The sequence below is a fragment of the Erpetoichthys calabaricus genome, chromosome 2 (genome assembly GCF_900747795.2).
Source record: "Erpetoichthys calabaricus chromosome 2, fErpCal1.3, whole genome shotgun sequence".
NCBI classification, from domain to species: domain Eukaryota; kingdom Metazoa; phylum Chordata; class Cladistia; order Polypteriformes; family Polypteridae; genus Erpetoichthys; species Erpetoichthys calabaricus.
Window position 1 is genome coordinate 39,261,733 of NC_041395.2, and position 25,045 is coordinate 39,286,777.

Below are 25,045 nucleotides of genomic sequence, written 5' to 3' on the forward strand. Positions count from 1 at the left end.
ACTCGTAGAAAGATAGTTTTGCAGCAAATCGCCATGAATCTTCCTGGCTTTCTCTCATAACATCGCCTCGCTTACGCTATCCCCTGCAAGTTGCTTCTCGTTCAGCCACACTAGCAACAGTTTTTCCACCTCTTCCAGCACTTGAGGCCTCTTCCTGGTAAACACTGTAACTCCTTTTGCAACATCAGCTGGTTTAATAGATTCTTTCTGCTTTAGAATAGTCGAAATCATAGATTTTGACTTCTTGTACTTGGCGGCAAGATCAGTAACACGAACGTCACGCTCATACTTTTCCATAATTTCTTTCTTTACTTCGATTTCAGTTTTCTGCAAAACTTTCTTCTCACCACTCCATTTGCTTAGAAGCCATGGTTAACTGCAAAACCACACAAAATACTGTAGAGCACAAAGAGTTCACAGGTAAAGCACACACGTCTGAACAATGAACAGGGAGAGGCTGAACACGTGCTTAAATACAGTAATCGGCGCGTACGAACTGGAAGGGAAATGAAGTAGAGCACAAAGAGTTCACAGCGAAAGCAAGCACGTACGTCTGAGCAAGAACAATGTAACACGTGCGGAAATCATCGGGGCGCACAAACTGAAAGGGAAACTGGCTTGTTCGTATACCGAGTGTGTGATCGTGAACCGATTTGTACGTGTACCGAGACGTTCGTGAACCGAGGTTCCACTGTACCTTGTAAATTTTATTTTATTTTTTTTTTTTGTTCTAAGTTTAGTTAGTGGTATTCTGCATTGTAAATTGGCCACTGTATTTATAATGCTTTAACTATGAACCATAGTAAGTACCACTTCACAATAGTTTCCATTTGATATTTCATTAATTACCATGTACTTAAACTTCTTAGCATTAGCCTCGAGCATCACTCGATCAGTATAAACGGTTCTTAAAGCATTAGTCCTCGAGTATCACTTGGGCAGCTGTATAGATGTGTCTCACATAAGCATTAGACCTGAGGATTGCTTGAGTTGTAAAAGTACCAACAGTGTTAGTGCCATCCTTGAGTGTAACCCAAGCAATGTTGCAGACGCGTCTTCTCCTAGCCTCATAATGGCGTCTCATAAACATTTTTCAGCATCCCAGGTGTTGCACGATTTTGAAAGTGATATGAGCGGTGATGACGAAATAATCTGTCTTCAGGCAGTGAAAATGAAACGGACAGTGAAATCGAAAGTGATTCTGATGAATCTGAAAGTGATGCTCATGTCAATCACACATATTCAGTGTGCTGTTCAAAGCTGATCAGTCTGTAAAGAAAATCCACAAGGATCCACTACTATTCTAACTGTGACATTGGATTGTTTATTTTACCGTGCTTCAAGATGTACCACACAAATAACACATTTTGACAGTAATATATGATATTACCATTATTTTTATTCATTATTATTATTTGTATCATTATCCTTTCTACACTTTTTTGCTGACTGTGAATTGCTGTGGATGAACTTTCCTATAACAGAAAGAAATGTCTATGATGATGTAGAATACTTGCACAGTAGGAGTAGAGACCTTTTTTCTAATAAGCACACAGTTCAATTTGTTGAAATTTGTCAACACCATATAAGTGCAATTGCAGCTTAAGAACATGGCAAAACTTGCTCTAAAAACCCAACTGAGAGTTTTAAATTGCTGTTGCAGCAAGATGTGTGGCTTTGCCAAACTAACTTCTTTTTTGAATGGCATGAACATGTCACTTTTATATATGTTATATTATTGCATTGTTAATTATCATCATCTACTTACAGTAGATTGCACAATTAATAATTTAAACAGCTAAATGTTTGTAACAAAACAGAAACAATAAAAATAGGGTTTTATATAAATGAGATGCCCCACTACTATACACAGAGCATGTTCTATAGTAGCCTGGCGTTTTATATAAGCACTAACCCAAAGGCTCATTTACTTAGAAATACACTTATCCATGTGCTGTAGTTTTGGTATAGTGTATGACATTTTCTTCTTTTTAGATCACTAATACAGTTATACATTTCAGTTTGTGCATGTTAAAACATCTTAATTTAAAGAACACACACTGTATAATATCTGTAAACACACACACATACTATATGCTATTTGTAAATGTGTCAACCAAAAAAAAAAATCATTATTCACTCAATACTGTATTCTTCACCTTAAACTATGTATATTAATTCAGTGTTTTATCCAACATTTCTAAAAGTGTTTTGGTTTGGTGTCCATTATAAAAGGAACTATGTTAAATATTAGTTTTCATTTTAGTTACCTTAGTATTTTCATTGTATTTAAAATGGCTAATTTCTTTACAGGCTAGTTTCGTTGCTTCAGAGAACAGATCAGACATATCATTGGATGATCCAAACTTCTGGCAGAAGTGGGCCAAGAAAGCTGATATTGATTTTGATTCAGTCAACAGAAAAGTGAGTGAGACTTTTTATTAATGTATTAATAAAAATCACTGTAGGAAAAATAAAACGTTTAAGTGTTGTGTGTATAACAAGTACTTTCTGAGAGCTCCTATAGATCAACAAGTTACTATTTGATGCAAAGTAGTATGTTTTATTAAAAAAAAAAAAAAAAAATCGGACATAGCCCTTGGAACCAAGTTACCCCAAACTATTCTATAACATTTCAGTAATTATTTATCGCTCTGATGCGGATCTTTCTGATTATAAAATAGGTCATTCCGATAGCATTCATGAGGAGAGCTCATAATTTATTGCAGAATTATGATATTTGAGGGTTCCCTCTTTCTCTTGTTCAGTTTAGCTCAAAAACTACTAAGAAAATCGTACTCTCATAACAGGCTTAAATTTCGAGTTTGGTATTTTTCTATCCAGCCATTTTAGTTCTAGACTGTCCTCAAGAAATTCTGAAACACAGACAGACACATACACTGATATCTCGGTAAAGGTTATCAGGAGACCTCAAAACGTCAAGATCCGTCAAAAACTGGAGATCAAAATTTTTGACAAATGTAAAGCTTACTCTCCTCCCCCATAAACAATAGGTTATAATGGGGGAGGGCTCAAACCAAAAAATTGATTATCTAATTATTTTTATGCTTTTCAGTAATATGTTAAAGGGATTTTTTTAAAAGCAAACATGCATTTCTAGTTTTTCTCAAATCTTTGTGTATATATTTGTAACGGCTTCCATACATAAAGAACTAATTAAAACTCTTGAGACAGAATGCTGTGTCAACTGTGTTTTCTGTAACAGATTTTTGTCAACAGCTTTAACCTTCTGTTATGAATTCTGTTTTAGTGAACATATACTGTACTTTAATGTACCACATACTTATGATATTGGTTAATTCGGATTAGGAAAAATGTCCACACCACCAGAACTGTGACCTTTACCTTTTATTACCAACTGTGGAACCCCAGAGGTTAACGTTTTTCCCCAGGAATACTGTTGAGTAGAGTTTTACTTCTTCTCCTTAAGTGGCCAGAATGCAATTTTAAGGTTATTTAGACATAAAGGTGCCTTGATTCTATCTATCTATCTATCTATCTGATTCATTATTGTTACTAAATCAACATTAATTCTGTTTAACTGTGTGCATGTAAAGTATTTGCTATTAGTGCATTATAGTGATAAATTTATACAAGTGCACTAAGGATGTACTCCGTTAAAACAAAAAAAAAATGGAAAAATTTGTTTTCATGTAATTGCCTTGGATTGTTTTATTCTTTGTATGTATGCATTCTTAACTGCTGTTTTATTATTAATGTTTAAGAGTAGCAAATTATTCAATCTGTGTATTCTGTGGTCTTTGTCCAGAACACCCTTGTTATTGATACACCACGTATTAGGAAGCAGACTCGCCAGTTTAGTTCTTTAAAGGATGAAGATATTGTGGAGTTTTCAGATTTTGATAGTGAAGAGGATGAAAAACCCAGGTCTCGTCGTCATGACCGCCACCATGGTTATGGCAGGACTGACTGTTTCCGTGTTGAGAAGCACCTCCTTGTGTATGGGTAAGAATTGATCTATTTAATCACACCTCTGTTTGTTAAATTTTTAACGGTAGGTTTACAGTCCTTGTCCTACTGTAGAAAAATAAATGCATTTTCAACTAAATAATTGCAAACATGAGGTGATATTGCATTATGATTTGGTCGTTTAAAGTTAATGAATTTTATTTAATTTTCTTTTTCTTTGTTAAGCTGGGGCCGTTGGAAAGATATCTTAACACATGGACGTTTTAAACGCAGAATGACAGAACGAGATATGGAAACTATTTGCCGTGCTATTCTGGTCTACTGCCTTCTGCATTATAAGGGTGATGAAAATATTAAAGGTTTCATCTGGGATTTAATTTCTCCTGCTGAGAATGGTCGTACCAAAGAGCTCCAAAACCATTCAGGTATGTACAATAGACTTCAACAAATGTCAGAAAAATCTGATTTTGTGTTGTTTTTTTGAGAGCTATGACCTGTTAATATATACACTAAGTAATTATTTTTAACTATATTATGGTACAGTGGTTAGTACTGCTGCACAAAAAACTATTAAATATTTCTTTTACTTTGGTATCCTGTGATGCCATGCAAAAACTAAAGTAAAAATGTGTATTTTCTGTTGTTAATGGGCTTTTGTTTACATCTTTTGTGGGGATAAACCTTGTCTAGTCAGGATAGGGATAAACAGAGCCTGCAAATTACAAATTTCTCATGTTTTATTCATGAGCACTGCATCGCTCAAATATAAGTGCTTTTTAAAACAAACCTTTTCACTATGCATCTCGGGGCTGCTTCAGGTTGTCTGTCCTTCTGCCATCTTTATGGATATACAACTGACCCTATCATCTGTCAGCATGTTGTGATTTTGTTCACTCATAACTCAAAGTCTAGAAAAAACTAACTCTTGCACTAAGTTTCTTGGGCTAAGCATTAGATTTTTGTCATCTATCATTTGTTAACTTTGTAATTTCCTTTTAATTACTCCAATATATGGCTGATATATATACCATATGTCACTTTCAATAACAGATATTTGTTTTTGACACTGTCATAGTGTTTTTGAGTGATTTCACCAGAGTATGTTCTGTACAAAATACCACAGCTCCACTGTACACAACATACAGAGCTTGACACATAACAGCAGTTGTTGACTTCTCCACCTCTTCTTTGACTTCATTAGTTTATGCACATGCAAGAGCTGAAATTTATTGCATTAAGTTTAAATGATCCTTCGAGCACCGATATAATTGTCAGCAAGAATTTTAAGATTCAGGAGCCATTTGTCAGCTTCTCCAGTTGAAGCTACTGTGCCAAACATAGAATTGACTGTGGCTGTAAGTAATGTTTGCATAGGATATGACAACCTGAAACATCCCACAACACTCAAATTAGCATTAAGTAACAAAAAGAACTGTTTTTATAAATTGAATTCATTCTACATTAGTCATAGTTCCTAATATATGTCTTAGGTGGATAGAAAAGCTTTTTATGCTCTATTTACGTCGTAAAGTACTGTATAATGCATTAGTAAAGTTTTTCTTCTTTGCTCAACACCACCAAAGATGCATCTCATAAGAGCAATATCATGCCAAAATCTCAAGGCTAGATGTTATATACAGAGAAGTGTAAACAAACTTCTTCAATGTATTGTTATCAGTAAAGGCAAAAATAATGAATGAAAGCATTGCTTCGGTCTTAGCAGAAAAAAGGAACTTGCCTAGTTCCTCCAATAAAATCATTTTGAGCCAGCATGAAATTATAGGATGAAAACTGTGAGATGGAATCAGAAGCCTGTATGCAACACAAAAAGAGTATGCACTAATACCTGTTCCTGAAGCCAGTGTGGATTCATCCAGATAATCCCAAATCTTTTTTTTCATTTGTTAGCCAACAATGTAAGATTTTGGTATTTACAGAAGTGTCAAGCAGAAAACATTGCTGTTTATCTCAACATCTAGCATGGCCAATGTATTCCCTGTGTTAGGTAGTTTCATTGGATAACATTGCTTCTTTCTTGTTCTAGGTCTTTCTATTCCAGTACCCCGTGGACGTAAAGGCAAAAAAGTGAAGGCACAGAGCACATTTGACATGCACAAGGCAGACTGGATTCGCAAGTATAATCCAGACTCTCTGTTTGTGGATGACAGCTACAAGAAACATTTGAAACACCAATGTAACAAGTAAGTGCAATCTTATTCAGTTTTTGATTATCAAATATTCTTTTTAGAAATGTAGGCATCTTTATCCATTTTTCTTCTAAAACTTCTTTCTTAGGGTTTTGTTACGTGTTCGAATGCTGTACTATCTGAAACAGGAAGTAATAGGGGACCAAGCAGAGAAGGTATTGAGTGGTGTCTATGCCAGGTAAGGTTTTAGTCAATAACTCTTCATCTTCATTTGAAATTAATTGTTGGAGAGTGTGTTGATATTTGCAGAGATCCTGAGGTGTAACTGATTTCTGTAAACCCTGAGATTTTTTTTAATAGTTTCCTTTGTTTGAGTTTTTGTGATTTTAAATGAATGATCTCACAAATAGACTACGTGAAAGGATCGAAATAAACAGGAATGTGGAGGGGAATCACGCTGAAAGGTTAATTTTTTGTTAAGTACACCTACTTTTCCGATGTAAGTGGCTGATCAGTTGGTGTCAGCATTATGTTTAAGCCGAGTTATTTAAGGTAAGTAGGTAGGCAGGCAGGTATGAAGAAGTATGGGGAGTTCAGTAGGAAAATGGGCATGAGTAAACGTGTCATTGTAGTTGGTACAGGATGTGCTGGCACAATTGTATAAGGGTTCGATACCCTGCTGGGGTTTTACTGCATTAGTTTATGCACATGGAAGAGCTGAAATTTATTGCATTAAGTTTAAATGACCCTTCGAGCACCGATATAATTGTCAGCAAGACAATTATATCCCAGAAGTAGCATACTCAAACACACAACCTAGAATACCTTATCACAAATGGAATATGATAATATGTCAACAGGATTCCACTTGTCTGTTACAAAAAATTATGTGGTTGCAAATTCCTAAGGAATAAAGACACAGGAGGATTACAAGATCATCACATTTTCAGATGATTTCTGACTATACCTGGTGATGTTGATATTAAAGTTTGTCTGTTGTAGCAGTAGAGGCGTGTGTCCACCTCTTGAACCCTCAGGTACCACTCCAAACACCAGGTAATAGTACAATTCTTCTTTATTGTACAGTAATCACGTGCACAAAGCACCCTTCACTCCACACTACTCATACAAATCAACTCTCTACTCACAATACCAATCCTCCACTCCCAGACACTTCGCCACCCTACCTCCCAGCTCAGCTCAGTGTCTGGGCTTTCCCAGAGTCCTTTTATACACCCTGACCCGGAGGTGTTCCTGCCCAACAGTCCACAATTCCTTAATCCTTCCGGGTCAGGGTAAACAGTCCTTATCTTCAACCTGGAAGCACGTCATCTCTCCTGCTCACGTGACCAGGACATACTTCCAGGTTATAGGGCACATATGAGTCCACGGGCTTCCCGACAGCGACTCCTAGTGGTCCCCAAGGTATCCAGCAGGGCTGTGTATAAAACCTACATAGTCCATGAGGCCCTGCTGGTATTCGGGGCACGTCCATGCTGTTGGGAGAGTTCCTCCTGGCGGCCTGGGGGTGAGGGCCGGAATTGGAAGCCGGCAATCCACCAATCCACCACACTGTCCACTCAAAACCATGCACTATCTTGCTGAAAAACCAAACTTTGTATTCAGAAATAACACAAAAGCCCTCAAAAACACATACATTATAACATAGTCTTACATACTGTTAAGATCAATTCAAAACATTGCTGTAAAAACTGGCAGTGAGTAATGTTGCTTATTGTTCTGCCCCACAAAAACCTCTTTTACTTGATAATTATTCTTCTTTCAGCTGTCTCCCATTAGTGGTTGCCACAGCAGATCATCTTTTTCCATATCCTCTTGTCCTCTGCATCTTGCTCAGTTACACTCACCACCTGCGTGTCTTCTTTCACCACATCCATAAACCTCCTCTTAGGTCTTCCTCTTTTCCTCTTACCTGGCAGCTCCATCCTTATCATCCTTTTTTCAGTATATCCAGCATCTCTCCTCTGCACATGTCCAAACCAACGCAGTCTCGCTTCTGAATTTGTCTCCAACCCGTCCAACCTGAAATGACCCTCTAATACTCATTTCTAATCCTGTCCATCTTTGTCACACCCAATGCAAATCTTAACATCTTTAACTCTGCCACCTCCAGCTCTGTCTCCTGTTTTTTGGTCAGTGCTACTGTCTTCAACCCATATAACAGCTTTTCTCAACTACCGTTCTGTAGACCTGACCTTTTCTTTCACTCTTGCTTGTCACACATCGCTCCTGACATTCTTTTTCACCCTGCCTGCACTCTCTTCTTCACCTCTCTTTCACACTCCCTGTTACCTGTTTATCAAAGGTATTTAAACTCATCCACCTTCTCCATTACTCCCTGCATCCTTGCTACTCATTTATACTCATGGTCCTACTGACCATCATTCCTCTCCTCTCTACGGCATATCTCCACCTCTCCAGGGTCTCCTCAACCTCCTTCCTACTCTTGCCACATCACAATTTCATCAGCAAATGTCATAGTCCACAGAGACTCCTGTTTAATATCATCCATCAACCTGTCCATCATCATTACAAATAAGAAAGGGCTCTGCACCGATCCCTGATGTAATCCCACCTCCAGTTTGAATGTATCCATCAATCCTACAGCAGACTTCACTACTGTCGCACTTCCTTCATACAAATCCTGTACAACACTTACATACTTCTCTGCCACTCCTGACTTCCTCATACAATATCACAGCTCCTCTCGAGGCACCCTGCCATATGCTTTCTCCTGGTCCACAAAGACGCAATGAAGCTCCTTCTGACCTTCTCTATACTACTTCATCAAAACCCTCGGAGCAAACATCGCATCTGTGGTGCTCTTTCCTGGCATGAAACCATACTTTTACTCACTAATCATCACCTCCCTTCTTAATCTAGCTTCCACTACTCTTTCCCATAACTTAATGCTGTGGCTCAACAATTTTATCCGTCTATAGTTACTACAGTTCTACACATCCCCTTTATTCTTAAAAATCGGTACCGGTACACTTTTTCTCCACTTCTCGGGCATCCTCTCACTTTCCAAGATTGCATTAAACAATCTGGTTAAAAACTCTGCCATCTCTCCTAAACACTTCCATACTTCCACTAGTATATCATCTGGACCATTGGCATTTCCGTTCTTCATCCTCTCATAGCTGTTCTTCCTCCTTGCTAATCTGTTGCACTTCCTAATTCATTACCTCCATATCACCCAACCTTCTCTCTCTCATATTCTTTTCATTCATCAGCCTCTCAAAGTACTTTTTCCATCTACTCAACATCCTTGCTTGTGAGTAAGTACATTTCCATCTTTATTCTTTATCACCTTTACCTGCTGCACATCTTTCCCAGCTCGGTCCCTCTGTTTAGCCAATTGGTACAGGTCCTTTTCTCCGTCCTTAGTGTCCAACGTCTCATACAGCTCATCATACACATTTGTTTTAGCCTTTGCCACCTCTCTCTTCACCTTACGCCTTATTCCCTGTACTCATGTCTACTTTCTGCATCTCTCTGACTGTCCCTCCCATTTCTTCGTTGGCAACCTCAATGAACACAATAAAAGACACAACAAATGTTTACATTTTGCAAGTTTTTTATTCCTTATTGTGATTGTAAAGTGTAAATGAAATAATAAAATGAAAAAAGGTGAATACAGTAAACAAAAAAATTATTCTGCCAGAGTATCCCATCTCTGGTCTGGGTCAGGCCAGACAATCTCGTCATTGTTACAGGTGATATTATTCCTAGTCAGGCAACAGCGGAAAAACCCCTTCCCATGTCTTATCCACCCCTGACAAGCTTCAACTGAAATGTCTCTTCTTGCTCCTCTGAAAATAACGTTTACCTGTCTCTACCAAATGCTCGTCTCTCGGTCCTACAAAAACAAAAGTACTGATGAGGTACTTTAAATGTGTCACTGTTATAGGATACTGTTACTAGTAAAGGGGCAATAATAGCTCAACAGTTAATGTTCTGAGTTACTGGTCAGAACGTCTGTGGTTCAAGACTAAACACCACCAAGCTGCCACTGTCGGGCACTTGAGCAAGTCCCATATCCCTCTCTGCTCCAGGGGCTTTGTATCATGGCTGACCTTGCACTCTGACGCCAACTTCCTAACAAGCTGGTATATGTGAAGCAAATTTCACTGTGCTGTAATATGAATGTGACTGATATAGTAAAGGCTTATTCTGTACAACATCTTTTTACAAAATGGGAGCATATGGTAACTCCATATTTCTGTGACTGTATATATGATAGTAATCCAATGCATTTCTGACAGCATATACTGTAGTGCAATAGAGCAAACAGCTACAATACATTTATGTGTTTAAACAGCATAGAGTATGACACTCTAAAGTTACAGTAGAGATCCGTATGTAAAACACCGAAGGTTCTGATTGGTGTTTGAACAATTTTGACTCTTAGTGTTTCCACCTGGGTAATTGTGTACTGACTTGAGTAAACAATATTGACTGCTTATGCTTTCTAATTGAGGACATAGTGTAGGTAATGATATATGAATGGATTTATGTGTACAGTTTTGCACAGTTCAACAAATTTAAATCATCTCTCAAAACAGGGGAATAGTGTTTATAGTTCAGGGAAATGGGTGTGTTTTTTGGTAGATGGCTATGGTTTTGAATTTTTAGCTCCGCTTTCCTCCCACAGTCCAAAGACATGCAGGTTAGGTGTATTGGCGATCCTAAATTGTCCCTAGTATGTGCTTGGTGTGTGCGTGTGTATGCCCTGCAGTGGGCTGGCACTCTGCCCAGGATTTGTTCCTACCTTGTGCCCTGTGTTGGCAGGGATTGGCTCCAGCAGACCCCCGTGACCCTGTGTTAGAATATAGCAGGTTGGATGATGACTGACTGACTCACTGACAGACTGTGTAATATTAGAGTGTCCTTAAGTAGAGCAACTTGTAGGGGCCGCTAAGATTCACACTGTCAAAAATGACGGTGATTTATTTATTTTAATAGAGGAGATCCCAGGAATGTCCCCAGCCTTGGATCGACCCACACACTCACAACAGAGACCAAATGAAGCGCACTGGGAACATTAAACAATTAAGTATATAATGCAATTAAATTAACTAAATGAAAACAATAATACCACCCCGACCCCTTCGGCGATATTACATTTAACATATAAATACAAACACCACACAGCAAAGTCCATATGCAAACCAAACCGGATGATATGAGAGGTGACGAAGTTAAGTCCAGCGATCTGTATGTTGAAAGGGTGAAGGAAAACACAGTCCTACCGGTAGGATGAAGTCGGATGGATGTTTCAGGAGCACTCCTTTTCTTGCGGGAAAGCCAAGGAATTCTAAAACAGTCCTCAGTATACAGGTAGCCAGACAATCCAGAACCCAACAAACGAATATAGGACACAATGATTAAATAAGCTCAATTAACAGCAGGCAGTACAACAGATAAACACAACACACAACTTACAACAACAAAACAAGTTTTTTTTTTTTTTTGGTCACCTGTCCTCCTTTCAACCTCATTTGACAACCTTTGACCCTGAAAGCCCATGCATGGACTGCTGGGAGATGCAGTTCTTACTGACTGTAGTACTGCTACAGACTGGCCATCTATTCATCACATAATGCAGCAGTGCAAACATCCAAAGTGAACTTGTAAGTCTGTGTGGAAATGGCTGAAGTGGAGTTTTGTATTATACTAGTCAAAGTCTAGACCTAAACAATATGGTGGAAAGACTTGAAATGAACAATAAGCAATGTGAGAGAAGTCGATCAATAATGAAAGTAGGTTGCAGGTGTCCCAGTGGGCAGTTAGTTTTTTTTACCCCACAGATTGTTATTTATTTAATAACGCTCCCTAATAAATTAATCAGTGTCATATTTTATGTTGCTTGTTCACTTCAGACCTGTTTTTAGCCTAATGACAGCTTTTATTTCACAATCTGGTAGTAATCATTGCAGTTAAATTGGCAGTACTGCAGAACGTCAAACAGCATGGAGATGTGTTTTTATAGCATTATGGCTGAATATGGTTTCAACAAACGGAAATTTTCTGTAAAATACAAACCTCAACAACACATTGGGTCATTAGCAGTTAGCCCTGTTGGTAAAAATTCATAACACTATTTTCACCATGAGAGTAGTAGCAATCTGAAAAAGCTTCTTTTGAAACATATTTCTGTGCCAACAGTGAGATTGATATTGGCTTTCCGGAGGTGGATCAACTAGAGTTGCCAGCTAGGTGGTGGGACAGTGAGGCTGACAAGTCACTTCTTATTGGAGTCTTCAAACATGGTATGTTGGCATTTCACTCACAACTGTTAAAACTTCATCTTTGTCATTGCTTTATTTGCCTTCTTATGGTTAATAGAGATGTATATGTACAGTCCTCTGTATATGTGCGCACGTGCATACATTTGAAATAAGTTCTTATGCAAACTTTCGTTTAAGTGTGTACACACACATTCAATTTTGTATTCTGAGGTAAGTATTCTGTTATAATCTAAATGGAAAACTGTCTTTAACAAAAGTGAGTGAATATCAAAAATCATTTAAAAGGCTAAATGAAAAATGGTTTTAATGAACCTTTTTAACATTTCCTAATGTACTGTTTTTTTTTTTTTTTTTTTTGTAGGATATGAAAAATATAATACCATGCGTGCTGACCCAGCACTTTGCTTCCTTGAAAGGGTTGGACGCCCAGATGAGAAAGCCATTGTAGCAGAGCAGAGGGCAGGAGACAATTTTGCCGACTTGGGAGAAGGGTAATGATTTTTTGCAAGAATGGGAATTGAACAACCAACTCTGTTTTGCAGTCTCCCAGTAAAACGGACATGTCCTAAATCAAATTTTATGTTCAGGATTCCATTGCAAATATGGTCAAAAAGCATTTCACAAACTATATACATTTTTATTTCTCTGTCAAACAATAGTTTATGAGTGAACTACATTAAATCTCAAAAATAAACTAAATATTACTTTAAAGAATCTTAAAAACCTTATGAGAATATTAAGGCTTGCAACCTAACTATTATTGATGGATCTTTTCCTTTGATGTGAAACTTGATTCCAAACAAATGCTGTGGGCAGTTGCAGAATTTTCTAGTTTTTGCTTGAAAGTGGGATTAGTGATAATAAAAGAATGCAGCAAACCTTTAGAAATAACTTATATATTGATACCGAATTGCTGCTTTACATGCCATTTGCATTGGGTAGTCTCTTGTTGCATTTTCCTAGCTGGAATGTTTTTTCTGAATTTTCTGTCCCTTAGCTAAAATAAATCCTTTTCATTCATGCGCCAATTGAATTAAAACTTGGCCAACACTGTTTTGGGAAATAAAAAAGAAACCAGGAGTGATGTCATTACTATTCCAGAAGGCTTTATGCGTGGTGGTTGTGTACATCTTTGCAGCATCCATCTTACTGGAAGCTTGGCTCTTTGATAAGTGTGTAAAGCAAAAACTTTTTTCATTTAAATTATTTCAGTCTTAAATGATTTATGCTTTTGTTGTTTTTCCCTTTTAGGACTGACTTTGACAAATACACAGAAGATCCAGAGTATAAGCCATTACAGGGCATTACTAAGGAGCAAGATGATGAGGTGAGTTTTTCTATTCAGTATGTTGTTGTTGTGTCTTATCACATATTTATATGAAATTATATCACAAGAAATGTCTGAATTCTTAAAAAAATAATTGGTGAAACAAAAATATCTCTTTTTTAACAATAGGTAGAATAAGGAGTTTGCAACATCAGCAAATACTTTATGTGGCTCTGCTGTAGGAAAAATTATCCAGCTTAAGCTATATGTCATAAACAATGTCAGTGAAGGAGATTATGCATGGTCTGATATTGTTGAAAAAAGGCAAATCCAAATCTGATCCCTGCAGAACACTTCTTCTAACCAAGCTTTATTTAGAAATAGATTGTCACACAACTCTGTTTTATGTGCATAAACTATTTTTGCATCAATTTGCACACTTTCTCATTTATTCCACCTACAGTGTTCTTTGTCAAATGTTTTCAGGGAAGTCGTATAAATACAGTATATTTGTGGTTTTTAATTGTGAATGTTATCAAAAGTGTTTACAGTAATCCCTCACTTATTGCGGGAGATAGGTTCCAAGGCCAACCGCGATAACTGAATTTCCGCGAAGTAGGGACACCATATTTATTTAATTATTTAACGTGTATTTGGACGTTTTTAAACCCTCCCTGTATTGTTTACAACCCACCCTTTACTCTATTAATAACAGGGACAACTGCTAAGCAATATGAAATCGGTAGATAAGTTTACACTTACTGTATAGCGAAGTACACGTAGCTATATATGACGTGATGATGGTGATGAATATGCTGCGCAGTAAAAATGATGACGATTGAAGGTGATAATCCCCTGAATGCAGTAGCAACTGCACGTTAATGTTGAATGAGTGAGATGAGACTTCCTGGTTAATGCAGCACTCCGTCGCTGAGCCAATCAGCAGCACACAGGAACTTAACTGCGTGCTCTGATTGGGTAGCTTCTCAGCCATCCGCCAATAGCATCTCTTGTATGAAATCAACTGGGCAAACCAACTGAGGAAGCAAATACCAGAAGTAAAAAGACGCATTGTCTGCCGAAACCCGGGAAGCAACGAAAAATCTGCGTTATATATTTAGATATGCTTACATATAAAATCCGCGAAGTCGTGAATCCGCGAAAAGTGAACCGCGAGGGATTACTGTATTGCTTCCTTGTAAAACTCTTAACACATTACTAAAAACTAATTTTTCCTGTTTAAACCTTCCTAACTGTCCTTTAACATCCACGGACGTCTTGTCATTGTATTGTTGCTTTGATTAACATATCTGTGATGTTTATGTTAAACTAAATAACGTTACGTTAGATCTAATTTTTATATAAAACACAAACTTTGGTATCTCTGTCCTTAACTATTTACATAATAGACCGTGATTTTCTGAAAATACATCTCGTTAATTTTCATTGTTAGAATTTTTTTTATATACTTTTCTTGAGTTTAGCATATATTAATTTTCTGTAAACTTGTAAAATAGATAGTCTTGATTGTTGTGTGTTATGGTATGATTTTAAGGCTAATAAATAGTTATGAGTGAAATAGCAAAGTTTTATTTCACATACAGTTTTGCAAAATTGATATTCTACATATATATATGTACATTAGATCGAACAGGTTTAGGGGGTACCCTTCAATGTCAGAGCGGGAGATGACAGTACACCATTAGCAGAAAATGGAAAAAAACAAATATACCATACCAGTATGTATCGGCCCACTTCAATCCCTGTGAAAAGGCGCAGACTCGATGTCCCTAATTAAGAAATTGGTCCACTGCCAGTTTAGTGCACATTGAAAGATGCTGACAGTTTCTTCCATGTTACATATCTTTGCAGGTTCCCTCAGCTCTTGAGATCTCTCACAATTTGTATTATATAGAGCTTGTGCTCTACTGTGAAGTCTGTGCTGCAGTTAGATATTTTTAAATGCTGTTTAGCCTCTTATTAGGCTTTTTTTTTTTTTTTTTTTAACTCCTTGGAGACTATTGGATTAATTTGGTTATTAGGAAAAGATGGGTGCATAATAAATGGCATCTTCTTTAATCTACATAATTGAGAAATTAGTTACAGTGAGAGAATTATGCTTCAGATATGTATAACTGTACAGTACCTATCATCCTCATTGCTTTCGGTTTAGTGATTTCAGGGCCTGCTCCAAGTAAATAACATTAAAAGAAAATTTAATGTTTGATCTGTAAGTAAGCAGAACACAATTTTCTGAGCCTATTTTGGATCCTAAAATTCTCAGCTTATCTGCGAGCATATACAGTAATTTTATTTTCTACTATGTCATCCATGCATGTTGTCTAAGAATATGCAATCAAACCAAATGAGGCAAAGTATTTGTGGAAAAACCAATGGGGATATGGGAAAGGCTTGTAAGACTCCAGATAACAAATTTCCAAGCTTCTGGATTCTGCAGGTCTATGGCAGATGCTCTGATTGCTGCACCACTGTACCTTTCCCAGTATGGAATTTGTTAATTTCTTTGTTTTCTTTCTTCTGAATTGTTACGTTTAAAGCGGGATGCTTAGGTTCAGAACTGGAAGGCCACAGTGGCTGCAGAATTATTGTATAAACAATATTTTTCTGTTTAATTGTTGTTAATTTTATTTAAGATTTCCAGCCTTTAAATGCTTCTTTGAAGCCGAATAGTTGCATTCATTTTTTACGTTTGCTTCCTGCATTTTTAATTAGCCACTAGTTTAAAAAGTGCAGCTGATAAACAGACCAGCATATTCACCATTTCCATCTGTATATTCATCATCAGTTTTACTAAAATATGTAGAAGGAAATGAAAGAGAAAAAGTGAAGGACTGATGATTACTAATCTGTTTAGAGTCAAATGTTATTTGGATGATATCCTTGTGACAGTCCCGGTATGCTCCACACTCCCAAGTTACAGGCAGGAGCCTCTCAGGGTCGGTTGTCCTCCTTTCTTCCTTCTCACTCCCCTGGTGTACCTCAGAGCCTTGGGGAGGACTTGAATACAATTGCACCTGCTCCTCTAAGAATAATCAGCAGGGATGATCTTCCCCTGGAGCATCTGACAACTGCGCTGCCTCTCACTCACTTGCTGGCTTGATCATCCTGCTTTCATGGTTCTCTGTTACTCTCTGATTCCATTCTGTTTCTTTTCTCTTTGATCTCCCTCTTTCTGCCGTGCAGGCTCCTTTCATATGGCCTAACTGGGTGCAGGTCTGAATGAAGCCCCTAACTGATCCACTTGCATTTATACGCGAGTGTACAATCAGCCAAGCACCCCAATCACCCCTAGAGGAAAGCGTGCTCCTGCACACCTGCACCCGATTAAAGCCTGCACACTCCAGGTCATTATTATTTATTTAAAAACTGCACTGCGCCATAGACCTTCTCATCACAATCCCCTGATGGGAAAATTTCAACAATAGAGGAATGAACAGATGTGAGAGAAGGAAAGCACCAAAACCCATTTATTTTAATAAGTTCTATTATCGGCAAGGTTTTGCTTCTAAATAATTAGTTGAGCTGGAAAGAAATCTGAAACTGTTGCCTTTGAGCAAACTTGAGCACTCTTACTTTAAACTGAAGTATATTGTAGTGTGGGACCAAATTATATAAGGCTAATCTACAATAGTTGCACCACTGTTCTACTCCTGGTATCCCTCTTTTTATAGTGTTATGTTTTAACTAAAGTGTACTGTGGTATTCTTCATTTTGTTTTGGGTATGTTTCTTCCCCAGAGTGAATCACCTCTTCCTGATGAAGAGATCTCAGTTGTAGATGGAGAAGAAGGTTAGCAGCTTTATTTACTTCTTTATTAATTTCCTTTTCGGCACATACACTAGGCAAAACATTCTCGGTCCTTTTTAAACCAATTGTGTCTGTTCTGAAATTTTAATGTAATGTGAATTTTTGCTTTAGGACAGATATCTCAACCTGGACTGGTACACTGGCCAACTGGTTCTTCTTTGACAGCCCGTCTACGGCGTTTGATCACTGCGTATCAAAGAAGCTATAGGAAAGAGCAGCTTAAGATTGAAGCAGCAGAGAAAGGAGACAGAAGACGACGAAGATGTGAAGCCTCATATAAGCTGAAAGAGATTGCACGTCGAGAGAAACAACAAAAGTAAGTGGCCCTTATGCTGATTATGACAGTGTTGCTGTTACATAATGTCTATGTAGGCAATTAGGTAGTCATATAATATATATGCCTGGAGACATCCATGAGTGAATTTTGCTTAAATCTGAGTAGGAATGAGTAAAGCACTCACTGAGTATAACAGTTCTAAACCAACCCAACACTTCCTGAAGGCGGCGATCAAAGTAGGGGCAATGATTTTGATCTGCAAAGAGTGATGGTGATCTTGTTTACTCGATCTGACAGAAAGAAAGCTTCTGGTGATGAATTGTCCACAGTTGATATGTGTAAAAAAAAAAAAAAAAAAAAAAAAAAATGACATATTAAACATAAATGTTTGTCACCTATGCGGAGAGCACATTGCAAATATTAAAAATCAATATAACCTTTTGCAAGGAAAAATCCTTTCTGTCAACAGATTATACACTGGCATTTGAAAGCATCAGTGGCCTAGTGGTAAAAGGGAATGGTATGTTTTTGCAAATGTGCATACAGTATGCTCTCTGTTGATCAGTTATGACAATCTTGTTGGAGTCAATGTAAGGTTAAAAGAATGGCTAGCTATGTTCAAGAAAATGTGAATTGCAGGATATGAATTTGAATTAAACAATGTGTCACACCTTATCAAAAGAAGGTGGAAAGACCTACCATTAAGAGAAATAATAGTTAAGAGCTCCAAGAGATGCAGATTGCAGTACTCAAAATGCCTGAATCAGTAAATATGCCTAACAACACCAACAGAGACATGAACTGGCTGCACAGCATCCATCTTCTTACTGTACATCTGAATGAAATAACTAAAGTAAGTTAACATTGCTTTCTAATTGTAAATGGAAACATGCCATTTTAGAATCTAGTAGCAGTGCCTGAAATGGTATAAGCAATATAAGCTTTTTATTTTCCCTCAGTGTCGGGTCTTTTGTTCGGTTTCTTTTGCTTTATCCCTGAAATCCTGGTGGTTTAAAGTGCACAGACTGAAGGAGTTGGGAGCAGATGTTTAAGGTTTGAAGGCTCATTGTCATAGCCTTTGCAGCAGATGATTTTGCCTCTCTTCACTACAAAGATTTTTAATGAGTTGTCCCTTGATGTGCATTCTTCTTCAAGAATTGCATCTGGCCCTGTGAGACTAGCTATTGAGTATCATTTATATGAAGAACAAATTTTCAGTTCATATTCTTAAATGCATTCTTTGCCTACTAGTTGGTGGCTTGTAATCTTTTATCCAAAGCTTTTCTAAAGGAATATTCACTGACTAAACAATTCAACAATATGGAATATTCATTGTGTACCGGAGAGTAGCGAAGTATTTCTTTTTTGTGACATGTAAGAATTACACTGTACCCTGTATTCATGACGATATTACTAAGTGCTACAGTTATATATTTTAGCCAACAGTATTTTCATCCATTCCTATTGCCTTTATACTTAAGTAAATTCACGTGTGTGCCAGTCATCATTTAATAGACATTAACAGAAGTGCTTAGACCTCTCTGAAAGTGTTGCATTATTTTAGGTTAAAGATGTAATAAGTGTATCTAGTTGGCCCGGATGTTTTACTTTTTCATTAAACGGTAGTAGGATACATAGTTTACCCTGCTCAAACTTCACCTTCGCCCCGCTGTGGTGAGAGAGGTCTATGGTGGTGCGATTTTAACTTTAAATGAAAATAGTGCGCACAGGCATGGAAAAGGTGTTCGATGCACTTCATAGTGTGGACAAGTTCCTCTGGGGGGTTGAATTGGCTGGCCAGGTATTCACACATTGCACCTGTGCAGTTCAACCAATTTCCTTGTTAGTGCTTTCAGGTCTGTGATTACGGCACCTGCGCTCATTAAAGGATAGAAAGGCAGCCTGAACAGGAAACGGTGAAGAAATTGAATCAGAAACAGAGAGCAGAGATGGAGGTTAAAATGAAAGTAAAAAGTAATTAAAAAGGAAAAGGTCAAATAAAATCTGAACCAGTGTTATAGTGGAGAGGAACAGAATAGAATGCTTTTTATTGTCACTATACACATATACAATGAGATTAAAAGCAGCTCCTCCAGTGCAAACATATATGTAAAACACAACAAGTAAAAAAACAAATGGTGCAAAAAGTTGCAAAAAAAAAGTTCTGCGACGCTATATACATATGGAAAGAATAAGTAATTATTGCACTATTTGGTTATTGCACATTATTTAAATACTAGTCATTTAGCCTGTTACAATAATGGGCGCTAGAACAGTAGTGCATAAACATTAGTAGGAACAGTCTATATTAAATGGCAAGGGACTTTGACCTCATTCTTTTTGTTGGTCGTATTTTTCTTTCTTTCAGCCTTTCTTTTGTTGATGTTTACTTGCTGAGCTGACCGTTCTTCATGGGCTGCCGCCGTGTATTGTGTGTCTTTAATTTTCTGTGACAGTAATACTGTCTTGTACGTCTCTATTCAATAAGGGCGCGTAGATAATTTAGTTCAAGTGGCTCTGTAATATGTGAAGAGCAACAGGTGCAGATCTTTATTTACGCGCGCCTTTATTCGCTGCGCCCAATTGAGGTCGTCCTTTTGAGGCTCGCCTTTTTGTGCGCGCCCTTATTGAAGGATGCCTTTGTGCGCCTTTATTGAAGGATACCGTCTTGTACATCCGCTGGCTTGTACGTCTGTAATATACAGTGGTGTGAAAAACTATTTGCCCCCTTCCTGATTTCTTATTCTTTTGCATGTTTGTCACACAAAATGTTTCTGATCATCAAACACATTTAACCATTAGTCAAATATAACACAAGTAAACACAAAATGCAGTTTTTAAATGATGGTGTTTATTATTTAGGGAGAAAAAAAATCCAAACCTACATGGCCCTGTGTGAAAAAGTAATTGCCCCCTTGTTAAAAAATAACCTAACTGTGGTGTATCACACCTGAGTTCAATTTCCGTAGCCACCCCCAGGCCTGATTACTGCCACACCTGTTTCAATCAAGAAATCACTTAAATAGGAGCTGCCTGACACAGAGAAGTAGACCAAAAGCACCTCAAAAGCTAGACATCATGCCAAGATCCAAAGAAATTCAGGAACAAATGAGAACAGAAGTAATTGAGATCTATCAGTCTGGTAAAGGTTATAAAGCCATTTCTAAAGCTTTGGGACTCCAGCGAACCATAGTGAGAGCCATTATCCACAAATGGCAAAAACATGGAACAGTGGTGAACCTTCCCAGGAGTGGCCGGCCGACCAAAATTACCCCAAGAGCGCAGAGACGACTCATCCGAGAGGTCACAAAAGACCCCAGGACAACGTCTAAAGAACTGCAGGCCTCACTTGCCTCAATTAAGGTCAGTGTTCACGACTCCACCATAAGAAAGAGACTGGGCAAAAACGGCCTGCATGGCAGATTTCCAAGACGCAAACACTGTTAAGCAAAAAGAACATTAGGGCTCGTCTCAATTTTGCTAAGAAACATCTCACTGATTGCCAAGACTTTTGGGAAAATACCTTGTGGACTGATGAGTCAAAAGTTGAACTTTTTGGAAGGCAAATGTCCCGTTACATCTGGCGTGAAAGGAACACAGCATTTCAGAAAAAGAACATCATACCAACAGTAAAATATGGGGTTGTTTTGCTGCTTCAGGACCTGGAAGGCTTGCTGTGATAGATGGAACCATGAATTCTACTGTCTACCAAAAAATCCTGAAGGAGAATGTCCGGCCATCTGTTCGTCAACTCAAGCTGAAGCGATCTTGGGTGCTGCAACAGGACAATGACCCAAAACACACCAGCAAATCCACCTCTGAATGGCTGAAGAAAAACAAAATGAAGACTTTGGAGTGGCCTAATCAAAGTCCTGACCTGAATCCAATTGAGATGCTATGGCATGACCTTAAAAAGGCGGTTCATGCTAGAAAACCCTCAAATAAAGCTGAATTACAACAATTTTGCAAAGATGAGTGGGCCAAAATTCCTCCAGAGCGCTGTAAAAGACTCATTGCAAGTTATCGCAAACGCTTGATTGCAGTTATTGCTGCTAAGGGTGACCCAACCAGTAATTAGGTTCAGGGGGCAATTACTTTTTCATACAGGGCCATGTAGGTTTGGATTTTTTTTTCTCCCTAAATAATAAAAACCACCATTTACAAACTGCATTTTGTGTTTACTTGTGTTATATTTGACTAATGGTTAAATGTGTTTGATGATCAGAAACATTTTGTGTGACAAACATGCAAAAGAATAAGAAATGAGGAAGGGGGCAAATAGTTTTTCACACCACTGTACGTCTGTACGTCCGTAATATACCTTTAATTTTCCCTGGCGGTAATACAGGCGTGCGCGTCGGTAATATGCCTTTATTCTCCTCTGACATGTGCATGTGTGACTTTAGAATGGTTATGGCTTTTGGGGAAAAAACTGTTCTTGAGTCTGTTTGTCCTTGTTGTGATGCCCCTGTAGCGCCTCCGCAACAGGTCAAACAGATCAGAACCAGGGTGGGAGCTGCCCTTGATGATGTTTTTTGCTTGCGGAGGCATCCATCAGAGAGGGGAGAGGGCAGCTGATGATCTTCTGTGCTGCCTTTACTACTCTCTGAAGCCTCTCCCTGTCTGCCATGGTGCAGCTGCCGTACCATACTGTGATACAGTGCATCAGCAGACTCTCGATGGACGAGCAGTAGAAGGTCAGTAGCAGGTTGAAGTCCAAGTTGTCTTTTCTGAAGACCCTCAGGAAGTGTAACCGCTGCTGAGCCTTCTTGATGACTGCTGTGATGTTGTCTGTCCAGGAGATGTCAGCGGAGATAAGGATGCAGAGAAACCGGAAGGTATGGACCCTCTGCACACACTCGCTGTTGATGTAAAGGGGGGCTAAGTCGGTGCTATGTCTCCTGAAGTCGACAATGATCTCCTTGGTTTTCCTGGTGTTCAGAGCCAGATTGTTCTTTGAACACCAGGCTACCAACTTTAGGACCTCCTCTCTGTAAGCTGCCTCGTCTCCCTTTGAGATGAGTCCGACCACTGTGGTGTCGTCAGCAAACTTGACGATGAGGTGGTTGTTGTGGGCCGGACTGCAGTCGTGGATATAGAAGCAGTACAGGAGGGGGCTCAGCACACAGCCTTGTGGGGTACCGGTGTTCAGTGTGCGAATGGAGGAGAGGTGGGGGCCCGAGTCTCACAGTCTGGAGCCGGTTGGTAAGAAAGTCTTTTATCCAGACACATGAGAGTGGGGAAGCCAAGAGTGACCAGTTTGGTGATGAGAATGTCAGGAATGATTGTATTGAAAGCTGAGCTATAATCCACAAAGAGCATCTGGATGTAGCTCTGCTGCTGCTCCAGATGGCTCAGCACAGAGTGGAGAGCCTCAGCGATGGCGTCTTCTGTGGATCTGTTCGCGCGATATGCGAATTGGTAGGGATCGAAGTCTTGGGGGAGATAGTCCTTGATGTGCTGGAGAGCCAGTCTCACGAAGCACTTCATGATTACCGGAGTGAGGACCACAGGGCGATAATCATTTAGGCTGGTGATGGGAGACTTCTTCAGCACTGGTAGGATTGTGGCTGATTTTAAGCAGGACTGAATGACTGCCTGGGCAAGGGAGAGATTGAAGATTTTGGTGAAGATAAGGGTGAGCTGGTGGGCACACGCTCTGAGAACCCTACCAGGCACTCCATCTGGGCTGGCAGCCTTCTTGGGGTTCACTGCCAGGAGCACCCATCTGACATTGTGCCCCTTTACAGTGAGTGGAGTGGTACAGGAACCCGGTGAGGGTGGGAGCAGGGCTGGAGCAGGTGAGTGCTGCTGTTGTGATGATTCAAAGCGAGCAAAGAAGCAGTTTAGCTCCTCTGCTAGTGACACACTCAGATCTCCTGGGGCCTCATGTATAACGCTGTGCGTAGAACTCACACTATAACATGGCGTAAGCACAAAAGCGGGAATGTGCGTACGCACAGAAAAATCCAGATGCAGGAATCTGTACATACGCAAACTTCCGCGTTCTTCCGCTACATAAATCCAGATCATTGTGAAAAGTAACGCACGTGCACGCGCCTTCTGTCCCGCCCCAACTCCTTCCAGAATTACGCCTCTTTGAATATGCAAATAAATATAAATAGCCTTCTGTGAAAAGACAATGGGAAAAGCATGCAGGAAAATATAAGAATTTCAGCAAATACCAAGTGGAGGCAAAGGAAAAACTTACTATTTGTTGGTTTAAACAGTGGTATAATCAACAAAAGGAAGTTGATCGAGTGACCGAGTGTCGGAGAAACTCGAAAGCTCAAGTTCACAAAGTCGCACAATGCCCGAAATAAAAAAGAAGTCACATATCAAAGTCGGCGTGAAAAGGTGAGTCGTAGCCCACCGTCTGAGTGTCATATGAAAGCTTATTGGGGTACAGACAAAAAAAATAGGCACACAATGGGGAAAAAACACGAAATGTCAACTTTAATCTCGAAATTTCCACTTTAATCATGTAGTTTATTTTGCCATTAAAGTAGAACATCATAAACTTCATCTTAAAATCGTTTAATTTACAAGTTTCTCAAATCCCATTGTAACTAAAGTAGCATGTTAAATGCTTTGTTCTGTATTTGATCTTCTTTGTGCTCTGTGTGTGAATCACTATCTGCTTCTTAAACGGGCTTTCTCTTTCTCCGACAGGACACATAAGCCATTACATTCGTGATATTACAGCTCTCTGAATAATTAAAATACTGAGATGTATACGTGATATCTTTTTCATGATGATAGGAATGAAAGCATGTTATTAAACATGGGAACACGGTGGCGCAGTGCTTGTTTATGTCTCATGCAAGAGGCTTGCTGCACCATGCGTGACCTTCGATGAAATAATTTATTACAGAAGCACTTTCTCTTTCAAACGTACTAACCTCCAATTCCTGTCCTTACTTTTCTTTCTCCAAATACCCAATCGCCACACAATCAGCTCTGTAATAGACGTGAAGCCATGTGTAAGCTTAGAACGCCGATTCTTCAAAACTTTTAAGGAACATTGAAATATCTTCGTAGTACATGTTTAATTATTCTATCCGTCTATCCTTCCAGTGTCGCATCAGCACCAGCAAGAATACAACGCAATGCAGGAACAATCACTGAACTAGCTAGCGCTGTGGCACCGTGTCCTCACATGTTTAATTATTAACAATACAGATTATTTATATGAAGTTAAAGTTTTATCTGTATAATATAATCAACATATTTTGCTGCATTTCATCTTAAAAATGATATCGTTATCATATGTAAATATGCGCTTTATAAAGTGGCGCAG

At 38.7% G+C, this 25,045-nt stretch overlaps 1 protein-coding gene across 1 annotated transcript in view; it reads left to right on the plus strand.

Moving 5' to 3' along the window:
* Positions 1 to 25,045, plus strand: part of chd8 (chromodomain helicase DNA binding protein 8) — a 154,526-nt gene that overhangs the window by 92,324 nt on the left and 37,157 nt on the right. Inside the window, exons 22-31 of the mRNA XM_028793628.2 lie at positions 2,314 to 2,424; positions 3,791 to 3,987; positions 4,177 to 4,376; positions 5,996 to 6,152; positions 6,247 to 6,336; positions 12,291 to 12,394; positions 12,735 to 12,864; positions 13,625 to 13,700; positions 17,399 to 17,450; positions 17,580 to 17,784. Of these exons, the coding sequence (XP_028649461.1) occupies positions 2,314 to 2,424; positions 3,791 to 3,987; positions 4,177 to 4,376; positions 5,996 to 6,152; positions 6,247 to 6,336; positions 12,291 to 12,394; positions 12,735 to 12,864; positions 13,625 to 13,700; positions 17,399 to 17,450; positions 17,580 to 17,784 (1,322 nt within the window). The remainder of the gene's footprint in view (positions 1 to 2,313; positions 2,425 to 3,790; positions 3,988 to 4,176; positions 4,377 to 5,995; positions 6,153 to 6,246; positions 6,337 to 12,290; positions 12,395 to 12,734; positions 12,865 to 13,624; positions 13,701 to 17,398; positions 17,451 to 17,579; positions 17,785 to 25,045) is intronic.